The sequence below is a fragment of the Bemisia tabaci genome, chromosome 5, assembly GCF_918797505.1.
Source record: "Bemisia tabaci chromosome 5, PGI_BMITA_v3".
Taxonomy (NCBI): domain Eukaryota; kingdom Metazoa; phylum Arthropoda; class Insecta; order Hemiptera; family Aleyrodidae; genus Bemisia; species Bemisia tabaci.
The window spans coordinates 35,126,675-35,146,184 of NC_092797.1; the positions used below are offsets into that span (position 1 = coordinate 35,126,675).

Consider the following 19,510-nt stretch of genomic DNA (forward strand, 5'->3'; position numbering starts at 1 on the left):
TAATAAAGGCGTGGTTTTTTTAGAAGAAAAATATCGCATTCGATACTGATATCGAAACTGCCTTTGAATGCGATATTTTCTCTCTAAAAAAACCACGCCTATATTACGTTGAATTTATTAGTCAAAATTGGTGGGTGAATTCTTTAGTCTCCTGACGACAGAATTGCGATCTCAAAATTCGAGAAAAATGACAGGTAGCTGAAAAAATAGAACCAATTGATGCGATATATCGCATGTAGTTTTGACACAAAATATGGCGTCCATCGAATCACCTTAAAGAATCAGTTTTGGACAGAGGTACCAAAATTTTATGATGGGTTTAGCAGGTTTTGACAACAAAGGCTTCATATTTTCTTTCTTGTTTCTGTTTTTGTGTGTTGTTTTTACTTAGTCTTTAAATTTCTTTTAGTCCTTAACGTTCTTTCTAAGACAGAAGAGCTTCTGCAGGCTAAAAGACTGTTTCAATCTTTTTAATATTTATCATGTGTAATGTAAGATCTACTAATGTTATATTTTTTTATGATAAAATTCATCTTTTTGAAATGGTTGTTTTTTGTTAACTTAATCGTAGAGAAACGCAACATTCTACTTAAACAGAAACCCATAGTTAATGGGCAGAATGGAAAAATCTGGAAAAATCTATTGGAAGTTTTTTCACCCCTTCAAGATTGAAAGAGAAAACCTTTTGATGCGTTTGCGAATTCCTAAAATATTCCAACAATTTAATGGTCTGGACTTAAAACTGAACAGCATTCAGCAGATAAAAACCATGTCCACTAGTGGTGTTTTCAAAATCGTGCAAATTCTTCACCTTAAAGGAAAGTGAATGCATTACAATGATGAGACTTGCAGAATTTTTTTTTTACCTAAAATTAAGAATTTTTTAATGAAAAAATGAAAACTATTCTAACTTTGGGGTTTTTTCCAGAAAAAGAAAGAGTTACATGATTTTAAAAACACTGTAATGGACTTGATTCTTTTCTGCCAAATGCTATCCAATTGATCTAGCGATGACTTAATAAGTCATTTTATACGTTAAAGTTGGTTTATCGAAGTGTGTCTTTGACAAACTAAAGACACATTCAGTCAGCTCGTTAAGCCACTTGACAAGTTTTAGCAATCAGCGCTTGCTACATGCAGCAATTCGAGAATACAATTACATGTTTGTAAGCTGCTTGTCGAGTCGCCTGAATGCGCCTTTTACAGGTATGAGGTTTTTTTAAAATTATGAGGACAAAAAAAGCAACATTTTTTGGAAAGAAACTAATTTTTTTAATTCATCTAGTATACCGATGTTAATAATATGATATAAAAAAAAAAAAATTAAGAAGATGGTGGAAATATGCACTGAGAACGGATAACTTTTTAAAGGAAGAACAATTGAATTTGATATAATGGCAACAATAGGTAAGTAGTTATAAAAATGATTTGGTACAAAGGAACAATATAAATTCTAATTATTATTAATTTTTTTTGGAGAGACAAAAAAAGAAAAAGCTAGACGGCTACATTATTGAACACTGTAATGAATTCAAAAAAATTGTAGGCATATTTAAAAAGCAATGCTAGGTAAGATATCTACCTTGAATATTTGAGTCTTCTCCTGAGAGGAGGTGTTACGATACATTTACAAGTAATGGTCATTTTATGACTTCAGTACCCAGACAGAGTCGTTTTTCCATAATTTATGGATATTACTAACTACATAGAAAAACCAATATACGGATAACAATGGAAATTAAACTTCACGAAATTAATAACAAACATCTTCATTTACAAGAACACTTGGATATCTTTGGATAAAAATATTTGAATAAACAATATAATGAAATAATAAAATAGTACTACAATAAAAACCCTCAAAAAAAAAAGGAAAAGAGATCTTGGGATTATAACTATGAACATTATTTTATGTTAAGTTCTGGTGTCACTTTACTTTAATTTAGTTCAGCTGCTTCTGGTCCCCTCATGGTACATTTTGTAGGAGCTCCAAAAACTTTAGAAGAAATTAGGATTAAAATAAGGAATTTAATGGCTTCTTCTTGGGTTGAGAGGTAAAAGAGAAAGTGTCAACAATATATCTTGTCTGGGCATTCCTCCGCTCACCATCTGAGGAATCTCCTTCTTTATTGAGGTCCTTGGAAAAATTTTCCCCTGAAAAAATGACGGGTGAAAAAAAATTAAAAGTAGTTTCCACCAGGACTTACAACAAGCAATGAACCCGAAAACAAAGAAGAAGGATAATTGGACCAAATTTGATACAGGAAAACCAAGTCACATCAAGATTGTTCCGAGAAAAAGAAGTTTTAAAGTTTCACTCAATTTGACAGAGAAAATGTGCAGCTGATTAAACTCAAAACTATTACCAACTTTTTTTTTTGGTAATAATTTTTTCCCGTCTCGAGTCAGTCAATTGAAATCTGTCTACTCCCAATAGTTTATGACTACTCCTTCCTTGGATGTTAGCCATCATTGATAAGATTATCATTGATGAAGCTGGAGTTTGATACTTCAGCCAAATTTTTACAGCCTTGAGAAACTTTGGGTGGGGGAAAAAAGATAGTGCCAAATTCTAAATCAACCAAAGTCATAAAAAGTAGTAACTTTGGAAAAGCAGTATTTTGAGTTGCAATTTATGAGGGTCATTCAGAAAGTAAGGTCTCCTCAGGTTTCTCATGCAAACTGTGAACGCTAGGAAAGAACCAATCACACTACTGGATTTCATATGTATTCAACGTAAATTAGAGCCCCAATTTATCAATATTATATCACAGAAACATTCAAAAGGGCAATTTATATTTTTACGCTACTGTCACAGCCCTCACGGCTAGATTTAAATACCATGAAAGTGCTTAAAAAATATGAAAATTTTTTAAGTTCATGCATGAATGTCATGTTTGGTAAAAATTTATTTATGAAATTCTTGCAGATAAGATGCATCCTAGATCTCAGCCGGCAAAATCTCAGATGAATTGCATTTTATATGCAAGCGATTATGGTAAGCCTTTCTGAACAAATAGAGCAATCTAGTGTCTTGCCTCTGCATCTACAATTTCCTTGAGAGGCAGATGTTTCATCAGAGAGTCTAGTAAAAAAATTAGACACAAAACTAGTAAAATCAAATGGAACTTTTGCTTTACCTGAAATATCATCATCCATTTGAAGAGGAGACATGGGAGGAGAAATTGCTTGAAAACTATAGTTATTATCCAAAGCTGAGGTATCAAATTGATTTTCTAGGATTGATGCATCATCTGCATTTTCATTTGGCAAAATTTCTGGGAAAAAGAAAATCATAGCATTTGAGGCTTTAACAGGGGCGATCCAAGTAGCATTTTTCAACAGAAAAATCTCGATATATTGCAATTTAATCGGCTATTAAATCGCTAGGATCATCAACATCTGAGCAATTATCCTCCATCTTGTTGCAATGTAATCGCGATTTTATTGCCCGGCAATTTATCGCGATGTTATCGAAACAAAAATCGCAATATATGACGATTTAATCTCGATTTTATCGACGAAAATTGATCGCGATTTTAATGAACAAAAAATTGCGATGCATAGCGATTTAATCGCCATAAATCGCAATTTTTCATTTGATAATATCGCAATAAAGTGCCACCGATAAAATCGCTATTCATCGCGTTCACTGCTACTTGGCGAAAAGATTATTTTGAAAATTGAATTTGCAAGAGGAGGCAACAAATTGATGACTGAGGACAAAAACTGCAAAACTCCATAGCAGTGTTTAAAAATCTTCGATCATGTTTTACTTTTTCATAGGAAAAACAACCCCAAATTATTTCCCTGAAAAACTCTACACATAATTGCTTTTTAATGAAAAATAACTGTTTCTTCCTATCAGATAATCCCTAATAAATCTATGTTCAAATCTCAGAAAAAATCGATTCTCTCTTAACTCGACTTTTTTTTGCACTGTTTCCTTTATATGTGACTCATCACAGTGTTTATCACGCACCTGTAATCAACTTTTAAAATGACTCTTCTTTCGCACTATTACGTTAAATTCATGTGTATTGTCCTCCTTCGTGCGCCCCCATTACATTGAGTAAAATTTAAATTGCCTGCTCTGTTATCTCCTCTTACTCTTCATGTTGAAACCCCTTATCACCACTGCATAGGAGCCAGTAGCTCCTTTGTTGTAAGTCTACCCTCCTCGGTGATGGTGACGGAGGACATGCCTCCAGCATTTAACCTTCCAAGGCACAAGGTTTATCCACTGTAAATGGACAGAGATTGTATTCATGCTATCACAGAGGGGGTCGATTAGCCTCACCTGAGGTTAGATTGCAACCTCCTTCAAACCAACAACAGCATTCAGAGATTTGAATTTGCCCCAAAAGAGGCAACATTGTTAGTTAACATTAAGGATAATAAACATGATTGATTACCTCCATCATCACTTTGAAAAGTTCGATTTGGTGTTGGACTTTTTTCAATTATGCCTCCAGGTGGTGTATTTTCTTTATCCGACGTACGATTAAAATACTTGGACACCGTTCCATCAATCTGCAAAATAAAGGCAAAAATTTTACTGTCAAATGAATGGACTGAAACAGTGAAAATGCTCTATCTTGATTCTCTGATGAGTACAAATCCAGAAAACATACGGTAGAAAAATATAGAAAGTTTGATTTATTTACATGTTAGTGCATGCATGGAGGGTTGTAAGCTTGTTTATATATAAATCCTTCTTAATATTATATAGGTTGCAAAAATTTTGAAATCTTGTTAATCATGGTGCATGATACCAATTTTAAACTCGGCGAAATCAAAGACTTTCATGGATTTCATCAATGACCTCTGAAAATTTTTTTGGAGGACTCTTGAAGAAAATTTCAGCGTAAGAATGATTAAAAATAATAATTATTCTCTACCACTCATGAATGACCGTCAAAATTGATAGAAGTAAAATATTAAGTTAAAATTAATAGGGTTAATACTTGTAAACATTTTGTAGTTCTCTATGTTCTTAATGAAGAATAATAATGAAAAAAGAAGTTTTATTCTAGGGAAAAATGACTGTAAAGTGGTAGCTCGGAGCTTCAATCTTATGGAGAGGACTTGTACAGTGCAGACTGACTAATGCCAGGTAGGTAAGTCCAGCCCTCGCACTGTTGCCTCCGAGGGACAAATAGGATATTGGAGTGGCAAAAGCGCCACCACAATGACTGATTTTCAAGTGTGAAAAAACCTGTCACCACCAGAGATCGAGCTTCTTCAGAAAATCGAACCGATTTTACTTTTTCCAGAAAAGTAGTAGGCGTAAATTCTTGAAAACTTCCTTGATTTTTCTCCTCTGACAGCAAAATATTCTGTATAAATTTTAAGTTATGAACTGGGCTTGTCTTTCTTCAGAAAAAATACAATAGAGGTGGAAATTTTTAAACACTTTAATTTTTTTTCTTTTTTTTTTTTCTTTTATTTGCACTTTATAAACATTGTACAGAGAAGAGCTTTTAGACTTTTTCGTCTTTAAAAGCCGTTTTAACTTTAGCCTTAATAATAGCTACATATTTATTTTAAACAAAAGTGCCAACCTAAACTGAACAGGTGGAGAGATGAAATATAGAGCCCGATTATTTCAAACACTTTAATAAGGATGCAAGGTTTTGCAATGGTCAGGGATTGGGCATTTTGGTGATGCAAAGGAAATTTGAGACTTTGTCTTTAATCATTAAAACTGGAGAATCCAGTTAAAGTCTTACCCTTTCTTCATTCATAGGACCTGATGGTAGGGAATTGTCGACTCTGTATTCGTCAAAGTTTTCATCTCTATGTCCTGGCTCTACTGGGGTCGAAGATCGGAGCGATGTATTCTCCTCTCTGTTGACCATGGTTGCACCTCCAACTGTGAAGGTTTTATTGAGTGATCCATGGAGGCTGCTGCTGTAATCTGTAAGTGAGATTTGAGTTCATTATCTAACAGCTCATCATATCTGAAAACTACTTGATTTTCTTGAGAAGTGACTAAAAAATTGTCAGTGTATTGAAATTGAAGAAAAATGATGATAAATTAATACTTGGAATTAAGAGAGAAGATGACTAGAAGCCAAAATACTTGATAACTGAAAGATTCAATGCATACTAATAACTTGTGATCCATCCTAAAATCCATCCACCTGCTTAAGTAGCAATATGCAATAAAATATAATCAAATAAAATTTCAATTCAATGCAATAAAAAATTTTCATTTGATAAGTAATATTGCTTCGCAAATTTGGCAAGTATGTGGCTGAATATTGTTGGGTAATATTTGCCAGAGAATATTTACAGTGACATTCAAGCTATAGAGGAAAATTAACTCGGTATCAGTGTAGGTATTCACGACATTCAACAAATATTGCTAAAAAATGTTGCTGATTTTGCAGTATCTCAATCTAGTGAAAACGCACCTAACTCCAAGAAATATTATCTGGTAGGGTGTTGCTGACAAAATTGCAGCTCGCTCTCTTGTTAGGCAGTTATTTCTTGTAAAAGTTTGAGCATGGATAGCTGCACTGACTTATAGGTCCTACCTGCAATTCTTCTCAGCATGTAAGATCATTTTTGGAAAAAAGTTGGGTTCTTAATAGCGCTATTTCTAGAATGCTTTTTGTTCATAACTCGTGGAAAAAAAAAAAAAAAAAATTTGAAAATAATAACTAGGAGAAAGTGATTTACCAATTTCTGTCTCATTTTCATGGGTTCCATCCATTTCCTCACATCTGCTAATTATCTGATGTTCTTGATTAGACTGTTCTCTTGATCGATGAAAATTGTGTGGCATAGTTGATACTTCTTGACGAATGTTCCGTTCTTGTTGCTTTACACTGCTGGGGAAAATGTCCTTTTTCGGAAATTTTTGTGGAGTTTCTTTGTTTTTAAAACTCTTGCTGTCAAATTTCCTCTTGGATGAGTCAGGAGTGGCAGAATGCAAGGAAGGAACCACCTGTCTCTGAATGGTAGTGGGTAATTTTTTTAAAGCAGTTGATGCATGAGAACGAGATACGTTTGAAGCTGCCGACAATCCTTGAGAAAATCCTTTACCTCTTATAAGAGTGGCGTTTTTGGTTCTATCTGAAGAGGTGAGTTCTTTCACACGGTTCATGGGACTGTTAGAAATTGGGATTCTTGAGTTTCTAGGCGACATAATTTCACTAGGTTTGGCAATTTTCGGAGTATGGATTTCCAGTCTTGACACTCTTTCCTGCCTCATATTGATGAGGGATGGGCTTACTCCTTTAAACTTTGCCCCATCAAATACTGGAATTCTTGATGCAACATTTCTGGAATTGTGAGGTGCATTACTCTGAACAAATTCATTTGTATTATTATCTGCAGATTCTTGCAAATTACTTTGATTGACAGAGAAACTAAAATGTCGATAGTTATCAGCCTCTCGCTTTTTTTGCCATTCTTTCAATTTCATATCAATGCCTGAGGGTGAGAAGTCTAAGGATATATCTTGCAGCCTACCAAACCTGCTGTGAGGTGCTGATAAGTCCCGTGTGCCTTTCTTATAGGGCAATACTTGGACAGTGCTGACTGCTTTTTGTGCTTTCGAGGTGGCTTCACGTTTTTCTTTCGGATGATCTGCTCTCTTCATCAAATCATTTAGTTTTTTATGAAGCTGCTCATTTCTTTTTACTTCTGATTCCTTGTTGGCCCAGGCTTGAGCAAGTTTGATGCATTGCACTTGCCACCGCCGTTCATTTATTTCAACAAACTGTTTAATGCTATTGGATGTTTCCTCGAGTTCTTTTTTTTTCATTCGCAATTCTATCTCTTGCTTTTTTACTTCTGTCTCTAATTGTAGCTTTCTCTTAACTGAAGGTATATTATGAAACTGGGCTAGATTTTTCTCCCACATTGCTTCATAAAAGGAGATTGTTGCATCTTGCTGTTTCTTATCCTCATGGTTTTTAATTTGCTGCAATTCAAGTTGTTTCAAGAGGTCATTTTTTTCTTTAGACAAAGAATTTTTTGACTCTTTGAGAAGGGAAACTGAACTAGCTAAGGATTGAAAAACCTTGTCTTCAGACTCAATGCCTGATTTTAATTCAGCATTTGTGGCCAAAGCATCACTAATTTGGGAATTGGTATGCTTTAATTCTTCTAACAGACGCTGTTTTTGTGCTTCGAGCTCATTTTTGTCAAATTCCAAAGAGGCATCAGCTAAAACAATGGTTTTCCAGATTTTTGTCGAAGGATCCATATTGGAAACAGTAAGTATCCTATAACAGAAAAATTGAAATGAATGATAGATGAAACATAGCAATGATACAGCAGGGATTTTATTCACTTATTCATTTTTAAATTTATTTTTACATTTGAGTCAAGAGCCATGTGCATGGCTATAATACAGGTCATGGCCACACATTAAGGTTTACGTACAGACCGTGGATAACCCTGCAGGATGGAAGGACGGATAAAGCCATCAAGGAGAAAGAACCTTAGAGAGAAAGGCTACATTGATGGTGAATGAAATCCCTTGGAATAATCCAAACAAATAATACAGTGATAATATAATATAAATAAATAATAATAAGGAGAACAAAAGGAAAATTCATAGTGCCACGATGAAAAGTATTGAAACATATGTTTGTGAAATTTTAGCACCTGCAGAAACAAGCAAGACCAATCTACACAGGTCAGTCATTCCCGAGGACGAGTTTTGATATACTCTACTGCGCAGTGACGTAGTATTGAGTGCCTGCAATGTCTTTCTTATGGGAGCACCCATTGTGACGTAGCATTGAGTGCCGCCGAGTTAGGCCGGGCGGAGAAGTGGCTTTCAAAAAGGTGCGCATAATGACTGACCTGTGTGGATTGGTCTTGCAAACGAGCACAGGACTGCACTGACATGTTGCTGACGGCACAGAAGATGGATTTCTGGAGGAGATTAGCAAAAATTCCTAGAAGGGGTTGGATACATAATGACATGTAGTGTGTCAGACCATAGAGGTTTAAATACAGCTGGTCGAGTATGGTTAAGTGAGCAGGATGTTAAAAAAAGTTGACGAACTGATGATTAATTGAGCTTCTCGTGGGAGAGGACAAAGGAGATGACCTGTGAACAGCCGCTAGCACAGGGTTGAACAAAAATGAGGGAGTGCCTTCTTTCAGAAGAGCTTTGCGAGAATAAGGGTCTGTGACAGTTGTACATTGCAGAGAGCTGAATCAGCGACTCTGATGCAGGTATAAAATACTTAGTAACTATATTCCACACCTATGTGCCAAAATTCAAGCCAAAATTATGATGCTAGCCATGGCAAATCAATTTTCTGTATCTCCTGTACAGTTGACATTTTGGCTCTTGGGATACTCATGCTAGAGGGAACCGATTTAAAATTTTGTTTCTTCACCGCGCGATTTGAATTTAAATGTTGGTTCTGTAATTGGGTGGATCCCCGATCCAGATAAGATTGACTTCATCATTTGCTTGTGCAGATACTGTAACTGTCATGTGTGAAAGCAGGCTGGCGATCTAAACTAGTTTAAGTAACGTTTAGAACATCTTTTCCTGCGGTAAGGAAAGTTAAGTCTCAGATCCGAGCAAGCAGACAAAGAGTCAATTTATCAAAGAAAATAGAATGAGGTAAGAAGTGGATGAGATTAGCGAGCTATCGTGACTTTTCTGAAAATAATGGAAAATCAACGGATCCAGTGCATACTTACTTTGATTATTGTCTTGTGCCTCCGGAAAAATTAATTAATCACACCACCCCGGATACCACACACACCGGCCGAATGTGATAACCTATAAACCGGATATGAGGAGTGGGGTTCACACTCGATAATCAAGGACCATTCCGTTCATTTCCGTTTCCGGTAAATTATGATCCGCCCGTTTCCGCACAACATGTGATTTCCATTCGCGCTGAGATGAACAAAGATTATATTGGAATTTCTACATATTTCGGGTGGAGAACACATTGGTTCACACACACATTTTGGGATCAAATGCATTCTTAATTCAACTACAAGTATTCTTGATAAGATTAGTGCATAAATTGGAAAAATTGATATGACCAAAAAACAAAGTTATGATCCTGTCAACATAGCGACTTACCAATCATGACAGTGACGTCCTGACATTTTTAAAAGAAAAGGCTGAATATGAAGCTTCACACATTGACTCACACAACTTCAATTTTTAGAATTCGTTAAAAACATTTATTTTCCATAGTAACAGGTAGAATATGAGATTTTGTATTGTACGATTCACAAATAAAGTGTTCATTACTGAAATTGGACACTTATAATGCACCTTGTCCTTCAAGCATCGATCTATTACCTACTTCAAGCCCCTCATCTATAACATGAGATTTTACAGACTGAAAATGTCCAGTTGATTACTTGCCGTTCGCTCCTATATTTGATCAAAAGAATAAATTTCAGCAACAGATTAGTAATCATCATGGATTCTCCAACAATATTTTCCAAAAGGGGCTTCTAGTGTATACAAAAATTCCAATATTGAACTAAAATTTTTATTTTTGAGACCTCGTCAACACGAGGGCAGTTCAGGCGAATTTAGTTCTGAAAACTAGGGGTTCGCGGAAAAAGTGATTTTAATTAGGTCAGTTATAGGTACCTATATTGAGTACCTGGAGCAAATTTGCCCGTAGTTCCGCTAACCATGCTTATGTGGGAAAGGCAGAAGCGAGAAAAGTCATCAGAAGGTTGGCATTGATATTGAGGCAGTAAATATTTATCTCTCTAGATGGAGCCAGGAGTTTCGAAAATGTCATCAAATTGTTTGTAGTTTTCTGCAGTCTCTTTGAGCTAACTGTTACTGATAGGTTGGATTTTTTTTAGGGAAAACTTAATTTTTTAATTCTTTATTTTTTCTTGTTATAATGAAATACCCCCTCTTTTTCTTTACATTTTTTACTATTCATTCAGCTATTTAGGATGAGATTCCTGTAATACTATTTCAAGTTTCGTCAAACAAAGTCTTCAGAGAGCTCTTGAGAGGAGCAAGTTATAGATGGTGATATCGCTGAGTTTAGAGGGGTAAAAATATTGTGTTGAAAATTTAATTGAGATTTAGTAGGCGTAGGTCTGTTGCAACCAAGAGATACAACTGATTGAATGCACAATCTATGGGAAAATTTGCTCGAAAATCACGTTGCGCACAACAATAAAGTCTGAAATTACTCTTTGGCTGGCAATATGCGTAATTTGTAACATACTTTTTCAAATTTACCGCATATGCCGGCAGTTTTTCTTGGTAGGGGGCAATCAGGTTTGCCCAAAGAGAGACCTAACCTGAATAAACAAACAATCTCGCAAACTCTGTTATAAACTCTCCTTGCGTAAGATTTCACTTGATTCAAAGCTTTTGTTTTTGTAAAATAAAGAAAGAAAAATGAGAAAAACGCTTGAAAACGATTGAAATCATATGATAGAAAAAGATAGTGAAACCGTTTGTTTACTTAGATTAGTTTTTCTTACTCCTGTCTGTGGAAACCTGGTCTGCAGTAACTGAGAAAAACTGCCTGCAGATGCGGGAAACTTGAAAAAGCGTTTTAGAAACCACGCAGATTGCACACTACGGAATGGATTTCAGATTTTTTTGATATGCTCCACATGATTTTCGGGCGATGTTACCCGTTAAAGGTATATCTAATTGGCTGTATCTCTAGCGTGCAACAGACCTATTTTGACAAACCACAGAATGATTAAAACGATTTTTATGAAAGTATGTTTCATTATATTTAGAATTAAATAGGTACATAAAGTTAACAATAAATAATCAAAAGTTTCAATAGATGATGCAGACACCATCAAAAATAAACAACAGAAGCAAATTAATTCAATATGAAAAAAGAAGACAAAAAATGAAGAAATACATAATAATTATTCTCAACATAAATTATTTGATTAGCAAAAATATTCCTACAATGTAATTTCCTTCTTGATAGGTCATTAAAGGATTTACTTTCATATATTAACAAGCATTTTAAAAAGCTGTGAGAGATAAAAACGATGTTGCTTGGTTTTTATCCATAAAGTTCCAAAGAAACGCAGGAAGATTCATTAAAAAAAATAATTGGTAAAACTTGATATCACAGCAAACTTTTTCTGTTTTAAATAATGAATTCTTGACTGCTTTTAGAGAAGCAGAAAAAAGAAGAATACAAATATTCCTCATTCCTGTGCAGCGATCATTTAGTTTTTGGGCTCATGGATAGAAAATTTGTGGACAAAATCAACAATTTGTCGGTGCAGAAATTTAAAAAAAATAGACTTCAATGTACTTTATGATGTGATTTGATTTATTAAGTGAATTAAGTCAGTGTTTGCATACTGTCTGACCATAGAAGCATCAAGGAGACAAGTATACGGTTACTCAGTTTCAAAAAGTGTATGCAACTTTCTATGAATTCGAAAATTCAGAAGAGATCCACTGGAACAATAAGTTGGCGAACATCAAAACTTGGAAAAACAAAATGATTGGTTGACAAATGCACAATACAGATCAGGGCCCTAAATTGATAGACAGTCACAAGACCACCTCAATAACTCAAATTGACCATATTTTCTCACTCCACTTCCTTCCGCATTTAGCAGAGATTATACTTTTAATGAATGCCAATTACAACGGTGAATACTGCTGTACAGGTTAAATTATAGATAAACAGGTCATTCCGTCCCCAAATAGTCTCCCATGATAATTACGAGTTAGAAAGTGCTAAACTTCTATTATTTTGAGTCTAGATTAAATTCATTGCTTTGGAATATGGCAACATTGATACTTGGAAGGACAACAATGGAACAACAAGACAACATTGGAAGGAGAAAGGAGGATGGAAGAGAGCAGGAAATGACTCATTTTAGATATTGAGGTAGTCATGTACCTTATTAATTATAAGGATCACAAGTTAAGGCAATTTGTACAATTTAATTTGTGCAATTTAATGCATATTCTTATGACTTTACCTGACTTTGCATAATTATAAGCCCAAATTCTCTGACTTTTTGTGACTTTACCAAAATTCTCTGACAATTTAGAAAAGAAAAAAGAAAAAATGTTAAAAAATTATCAAAACCAGACAGTAATTCTATAAATTACCTTTGCAAAATTTTCAATAAAAAAATTACTCAACCACCAATAAAATTCCCTGTCTTTTCCGGTTTTTTAAAGTTCACTAATAACTTATCCCTCTTTATGGAGACCTTCGTAATCCTAGACTTAGTTCAGTAAATCTTTGATTAGTTACAGAAAGTTGCATACAATTTTTTATGGAGCAAAATCATACACTTGTTGCCTTAATGCAGCTGGGATTGATTGTGAGAAGTAATTTTCTAGCATTTGTTCACTAATTTTGATACTTGGCAGGTTTGTAGTCATTAAGCTTTGGTGTCTTTAAATCATCAGGATAGGAAAATAATTTTCTGGGAAGGGTTTTTTTTTTGTTTTGTTTTGTTTTATAACCATGGTACAGAGGCATTACAGGAGGCTTTTGTGTCCATTGACATCTCTAAACTGGGGGCGAGCTTCAGCTCTGTCAGAGAACCCCATTGATTTTGAAAAAACCAGAAAAAAATGGCCACTTCGGTTTTCAGACCTATGTTCAGGAACGGTCTATATAACTTTAGGTGCTCTAGCCACAAGGGAGGGGGATATCGAAGACTGCCTCTGGGGAGGGACTTGACATGGGGGGTGAGAGGGACCACAGAATTGAAAATAGGTCAATTTTGACCTTCATGGGCATCCTTCCTTTAAATTGAGTGAAATTTTAATTGGTACAAAAAAAAGAAAAATTAAAGTTGAGAAATTCGGTTGGCCTTTTTTTTCAATTGATTTAACAACAAAGGCAGTTGTTTGACCCATGTAAATGAATTATATCAATGACCTTAGAGTGAACTCTTTGAACCTTTTGAAAGTTTGCTTTTACTATTTTGGAGACATCTGAAGCAATGATTTTAAACAAAATAAATAAAACCTGGAAGGTATTTACAGGTACAATTTTTACAAGGAATCTATAATTTCACTAAGAGAAAAAATAGGTAGGACTAAACTATTCATAGTGTAACAGACATAATTTAGCCACTGAAAAAAGAAGCATTGGTCATTAACACTACATCGACAGTTTTTGAAACAATAAATGTACAGCCAGCAGATTCTAAACAACAAATAATAGAATAAATACTGACAAAACTTTTGGCTATCATAGTTTTCAAAGCAAACACAATATAAATACTGCACTACGTATAATTTATATGTTATGAGCTTCTTCACGTTTATAAAGGCACAGCCTAAAGGTGAAATAATTTCTTAAACTTGATTGAAAATGCAAGTGAAACACAAAAAAATTGGATGAGGGAATTATTTAATAAATTAAACAATGATGCTTAAATTTAATTAAAAATAAAAAAAGAAAAACTATTAGATAAAAAAGAGCCACAATTCTTTGCAATTATCTGTTACAAAAAATCTGTTAACGCATGATTTAGAATTAAAGTAGTTTATGAGGGTCCTATGTACAATATTATATTAAATAATACTACTTTGCAGTTAATTGTAGAAAATATTACCAGATACACCTCCTTACAACTGGGTATGAAACTTACTGATGCAATGGCTACTTCTATAAGTAATTGTTCATTGTGAAAGTATTAAGAAGAAAGTTGAAATAACGGTTAATTCAAGATGATAGCTGCTCAAAATCAATATTATCTGATGAAGTTTACATTAATATGTTAGAGCACCATTACCATGTCTTTCTTTCTAACTCTCTGCTTCTTCTGATATGATTATTACAGGTAAACATTCATACTTATTACATACAAGTTTATGAACTTGGAAAAACTGTGTAGCTGGCTGAGTTGAAAGTGCTGTTGAGAGAGAGGGGCGCACACACAATTCACCACATATTGAAAAAAATATGTTTGATTATTTTGAATTGTGTCCCAAAGTAAATTTGTTTTTGGAGAGGAAAATTGGTGCGCTAGTAACCAAATAAAGTTTCTGAAAGTTCCTCCTCATTGGGAATGAAAGATATGTACAAGTAGTGTCCCAGACCACCCGTACCAGATTCTTCTCACGGTTATTTAAGGTTCAACAAAGTTGAAGTCCGCTTCGTTGAGCAGGCAATTGACCCCAAGGAATCTGACTTTCATCAACCAAATTCCTGGAAGTCAATTGTAAATAAAAACTCCTTTTCCCCAGGCCTCTACATCAATTTAGCAACAGAGCATTCAATTATCAAGAACTCTGTTCCTTTACTTAAAAAGTCAGCATTTTGGACAGGAATGAATCAATTTTGGACTTTCTGGTATTTACTCGGGTTAAATTTTCTGTAGTTTCTGATTTTGATCAAATTGTTTAAAAATCTACCATTTTGGTAAAAGAAAAGTTACGTTCTGAATATTTGCATCTTAAAGAGACTATTCTTAATTTGCTGTATCACAAACAAAAAATAGAACAAAAAGACTCGTTCCAAAACAACTTATTACAAGCTCCACATTCAATCAGCTCAAAGAGTTTTATTACTTTAAGCTTCAAAACAATGATGGCAATACAAATTTGGATTCTTTATTTTTTTTGATATTTTATGTAAAAGAACATAAAAGAAAAAAATCAAGTTCTGTTGACTCAAAACAAAAGTAAATTATTGGCAGTGAAGAAAAAATAAAATTGAAATATTAAATATTGATAAAATGTCTAGATTGCACATGGATTTTTTGAAGTTTTCATCAACTCCTTCGAAAGTAGTTGGCACGTGTTGGCAACGATGACACTATTTTTTCGTTGTTGGTTGGTCGGTTAGTTGAGAGTCTCGATAAAATTCTTTAAACCTGGAATTTAAGTGCAAGCATTCCTTTCATGCTAACGGGAAGTTTAGCTGTACTATTATTCACTTGAAAGTTTCACTTCTAATACCACTATTTAGTAAAATTTATATCCTTCAGTGCTAAAAATGCTGCAACATGGTAAGAGACAAAATTTTGGAACGCAAATACTTAGAAAATATATAATGGAGACAAGCAGAGAAGGAAAAGTGGAACACCATAATTTACCAATGACAGAGCTCTGTCGATCAACTTCTTTCCAGTTGTTCAAAACTGACCTTAAATTAGCAGGTGTATGATTGATATCTTCAAGCACAGAGGTGGAGTGTTTTTTACTTATTTTGTTGAAACTAGTTCCCATCTACCTCTCAAAAATGCAGGTAAAGTGAATAAAGTGATACAAAATTAGTGAAAATAATTCAAATCTTACTCTAGAACAGGGGAACATTAAAAAGAAAAAATTTTTCTGCAGAATATACAATGGGATGAAAAATAAGATACTTACACAATGGGAAAAAAATGGTGACATACGCATCATCAATTAGCCAAAGCCATTGAGAAAAAAAATAAATAAATATTAAAAAAACTAAAGATTACTATAGAATTTAGCATGCATTAAACAGAAATTAAATTTGCTTCAACTTTTGAGAAAAAAGGGAGTGGGATTAACATTTATGATAAGCAAATTCACTTACTGAGTTTTCATTCCTATGAGGAATATATGATGATACTAAGCTACATTGCTTACAAATCTGCTTCTTTCAACCTTTAAACTGAAACTGTAGGTTTCCATACAGAAAGTAGGCAGGACTAGTATGATATTATGCCAAAATGGTACCATATCTCTATTTTGAGATCTTACAAATTTAAACAGGCATGTTTGTATTTGATTTGTTCTTTTAAGAATCCACTTTTACAAAATTTTCAGGTTTTTTTTTTTTTTTTTATTTTTTAAATCATCTTTTATTTTAAATTACAATTATGTTTTTAAAAAAAAAGAGGAAAAAATTGACAAATTTCTTGATGCATAATTTTTTCAGAAGGATCTTGTAATGGATATCTCATTATAGACTGATAAAAACTGTAACATTTTGGTAAAGGACTACTTGTATTTGATGGGTTCAAAATTATGTACAACTCTGGTCAGAGGCAAGGAGGCTGATTTACATCCATCAGTAAAAGCTTGGAGCCAGCCATTCAGGAATGGCTTGGACAGTAAGAAATCTGTGAGGGGACCCATACTTAATTTACAACTCCATCATCACTAATATCTTGATCACTGCATCAAAATTGAATTTGAACAAGATTCTTTACATTAAGGTACTACAAATTTACTCAATTACAAGCAAACATCATTATCACAGTTCACAAATTTCAAGTAATTGTTTTTTTTAAAAAAAAAGAAAAAAAAAGACTTGTAGTTTCCTTCAGTTTATCTCACAAATGAAGGCAAAACCAGTTTATTTGCAAGTATCTAGAGTTCTAAAGATATTTGAGGGAGCTTTATGTTTAACGCTGAGAACATATAATTATTCAAAATAACTTCTCATACATGTTTCTGATTATTACATCTTTAATAGAAAAATACAAAAAATTAACAAAATCTTAGAAAAAAAATATTGGAGAGATTGAGTTTTTTCTTAACCTCCCGTCAAAATTACAATGTGAGATGAAATTTTCTTTACTATAGATTTATTAATGGCTAACCCTTTCTTTGAAAATTCATAATCAATCAAACATTTTGGTTTAGGTGTTTTTAGTTAATTTACTAAAGAAAGGAATGGAAATGTAGGCCATAAACATTTAAGATTGAATACATGTTCACAAACTAATTACTTGTCATCACAGCTTGACAATTATGAGCCTTTTCAGGGCAAAATACTGAAATGCATTCAAAGAAAAACGATGGTGAAAATGGGGAAAAAATGAGTCAGATAGAATGGTGAGACATTCAACACCAACATTTCAGCAGAACTTGACCAAGTTTCCCACTTGAGTCTTCAGAGGTTCGTAATAATTGGGCACCAATCACTGATTTTCAGTGGCTTATTTCTGAATGTGCTCACTCGCCTCCGGATACGGTGACTTCACGCCATCCAGTATCAGGTGATTGAGCTGCCGCTGTGGTTATCGTAGGTGATGGAGAGCGCGGAGGACTAGTCTCACTAGCTTCACTCACCTGGTCTACTTCTTCTTCAGGTATTGTTTCTTCAGTTGAATTTTGACTTGCTAAGACATTTGTAGGGGCCTCTTGATCACGAAGAGATGAGGCGTCAACAGTTTCACCTGAAAACGTTCAAAAAGGTTTGAGTATACTTGCTCGGGTGAAAATTTTATTAAATCTGCAATCAGCTGATTAATTTGGCAAATCAAACCAGGAGGCGCTCATTGCATTCATTTTTGCCATGAAACTTTCTATGGTACAGAAAAGCATGCCTGCTTAACCCAATGCAATGACTCATTGAAAAATTTCGTCAAACACGTCATGAGCAAAACTGGCAGTGACAAGTTTAGTTGTCTGTGTGGTTGCACAACTATTTTAATTTGTTTCCCCCCATGCTCGACAGCCTAAACAATTTCTATCAGTTAAATATATCAACCAATAGCAGACCTACCAACTGCGGACTACAACGAAGTGCAACTAGTGGAAGAACTTTTTCCCACTTCCACTTTCTTTCATCCCTCTAGTTTCACAAACGTTAAAAAAACATGCTTATCATGCTCATCATTTTATTTTCAAGCCATTACATTCTTGTTAAAATACATGTTTTCCTTGTGGTTCACTTACATGATGATTCTGTAGTTTTCTGCAAATTTTTGAAGGTTGTGAATGACTTCAGTCACTGAAATTCCCCCTTTACCGCTTTTTTTTAAGTAGATAGGATCTTCCTGATACCACAAGTGGGGAGAAAAGAGTGAATTTTTAATAAGAAAATATGCTTAACAATGTCAGTAAACCAAAAAATTAACTTAAAGGATTGAATGGAAAATAATAGGGCATCAAGAAACACAAACTGTTATTGATGGGGGTTTTGATTTTAATTTAAATGGGAGGTTAGAGCTGAGTAAATGATGAGCGAAACGGCATGAAAATCAGTTGAAAATGATGACCAATTTGACTGCTAGAGGTATATTGGTTGTTTCAACCAAGTTTCAATGAAAACATTTTTTTTTTTACTCATACATTTTTGAAATTAAATACAATCTCTTGCTGAGTTTAACTATAGTATTTGCTTGATTGACAATTTGATTTACTACCCAATTTATTTTAGAAAAAGTACCCAAAACTTTTAAAAGCTACGCACCAGGTCTCTTGGGCATTCTTTGAACTGTTAAAGTTAAAGAAAATATGAGCTTATCAACGCTATCTTTCATTGCAATTTAAACGATTTGGAGTTCTTCACCACAAATGGTTACAGCTGTAGGTAGGGCTGTTGCATCCTTAATGAGTAGCTGATTACGAAAGTAAGTAAGCATGAATACAGAGAAAAATAAACTGCTTACCACATGGCCTTAGGACTAAGAATAAGAGCAAGTCTGACAAAGATAATATTCCAATGACTTTGTCTTCTTCATCTACGACCACCAATCTATGAACCTGAAAATCATCAAGATGATCTGTTAGGAAAAATCTTGAAAACAGCTACATGTGTTAAAATACGATACAAAAGGAATATATTGTTCACGAAAAATGGAAAAT

At 34.0% G+C, this 19,510-nt stretch overlaps 2 protein-coding genes across 3 annotated transcripts in view; both read right to left on the reverse strand.

Annotated features, from left to right (window-relative positions):
* Positions 1-691: 691 nt before the first annotated feature.
* On the reverse strand, positions 692-9,841 carry LOC109040854 (uncharacterized). 2 transcript variants are annotated; one of them, XM_019056943.2, is made up of 6 exons: positions 9,685-9,841; positions 6,688-8,240; positions 5,733-5,920; positions 4,416-4,533; positions 3,141-3,278; positions 1,052-2,154 (listed from the first exon to the last, which is right to left on the reverse strand). In XM_019056943.2, the coding sequence occupies exons 2-6, from the start codon at positions 8,219-8,221 to the stop codon at positions 2,015-2,017; spliced, it is 2,118 nt and encodes a 705-aa protein (XP_018912488.2). In that variant the 5' UTR covers positions 8,222-8,240; positions 9,685-9,841; the 3' UTR covers positions 1,052-2,014. The 2 variants fall into 2 exon arrangements, with proteins under 2 accessions (XP_072156722.1, XP_018912488.2); XM_072300621.1 differs by lacking the exon at positions 3,141-3,278 and having other exon boundaries at positions 692-2,154.
* Positions 9,842-11,702: 1,861 nt separating this feature from the next.
* Positions 11,703-19,510, reverse strand: part of SNF4Agamma (SNF4/AMP-activated protein kinase gamma subunit) — a 192,270-nt gene continuing 184,462 nt past the window's right edge. The window contains exons 14-15 of the mRNA XM_019056809.2: positions 19,315-19,408; positions 11,703-18,096 (exon numbers count right to left, since the gene is read on the reverse strand). Coding sequence (XP_018912354.2) covers positions 17,873-18,096; positions 19,315-19,408 — 318 coding nt within the window. The 3' untranslated portion in view covers positions 11,703-17,872. The remainder of the gene's footprint in view (positions 18,097-19,314; positions 19,409-19,510) is intronic.

Coding starts and splice junctions, on each gene's coding strand:
- LOC109040854 (XM_019056943.2), bottom strand. CDS start 8,221: ATGGATCCTTCGACAAAAATCTGGAAAACCATTGTTTTAGCTGATGCC. Junction 5,921..6,687: donor TGAAAATGAGACAGAAATTG/GTAAATCACTTT, acceptor TCTCACTTACAG/ATTACAGCAGCAGCCTCCAT. Junction 3,279..4,415: donor TTTTCAAAGTGATGATGGAG/GTAATCAATCAT, acceptor TCTTTTTCCCAG/AAATTTTGCCAAATGAAAAT.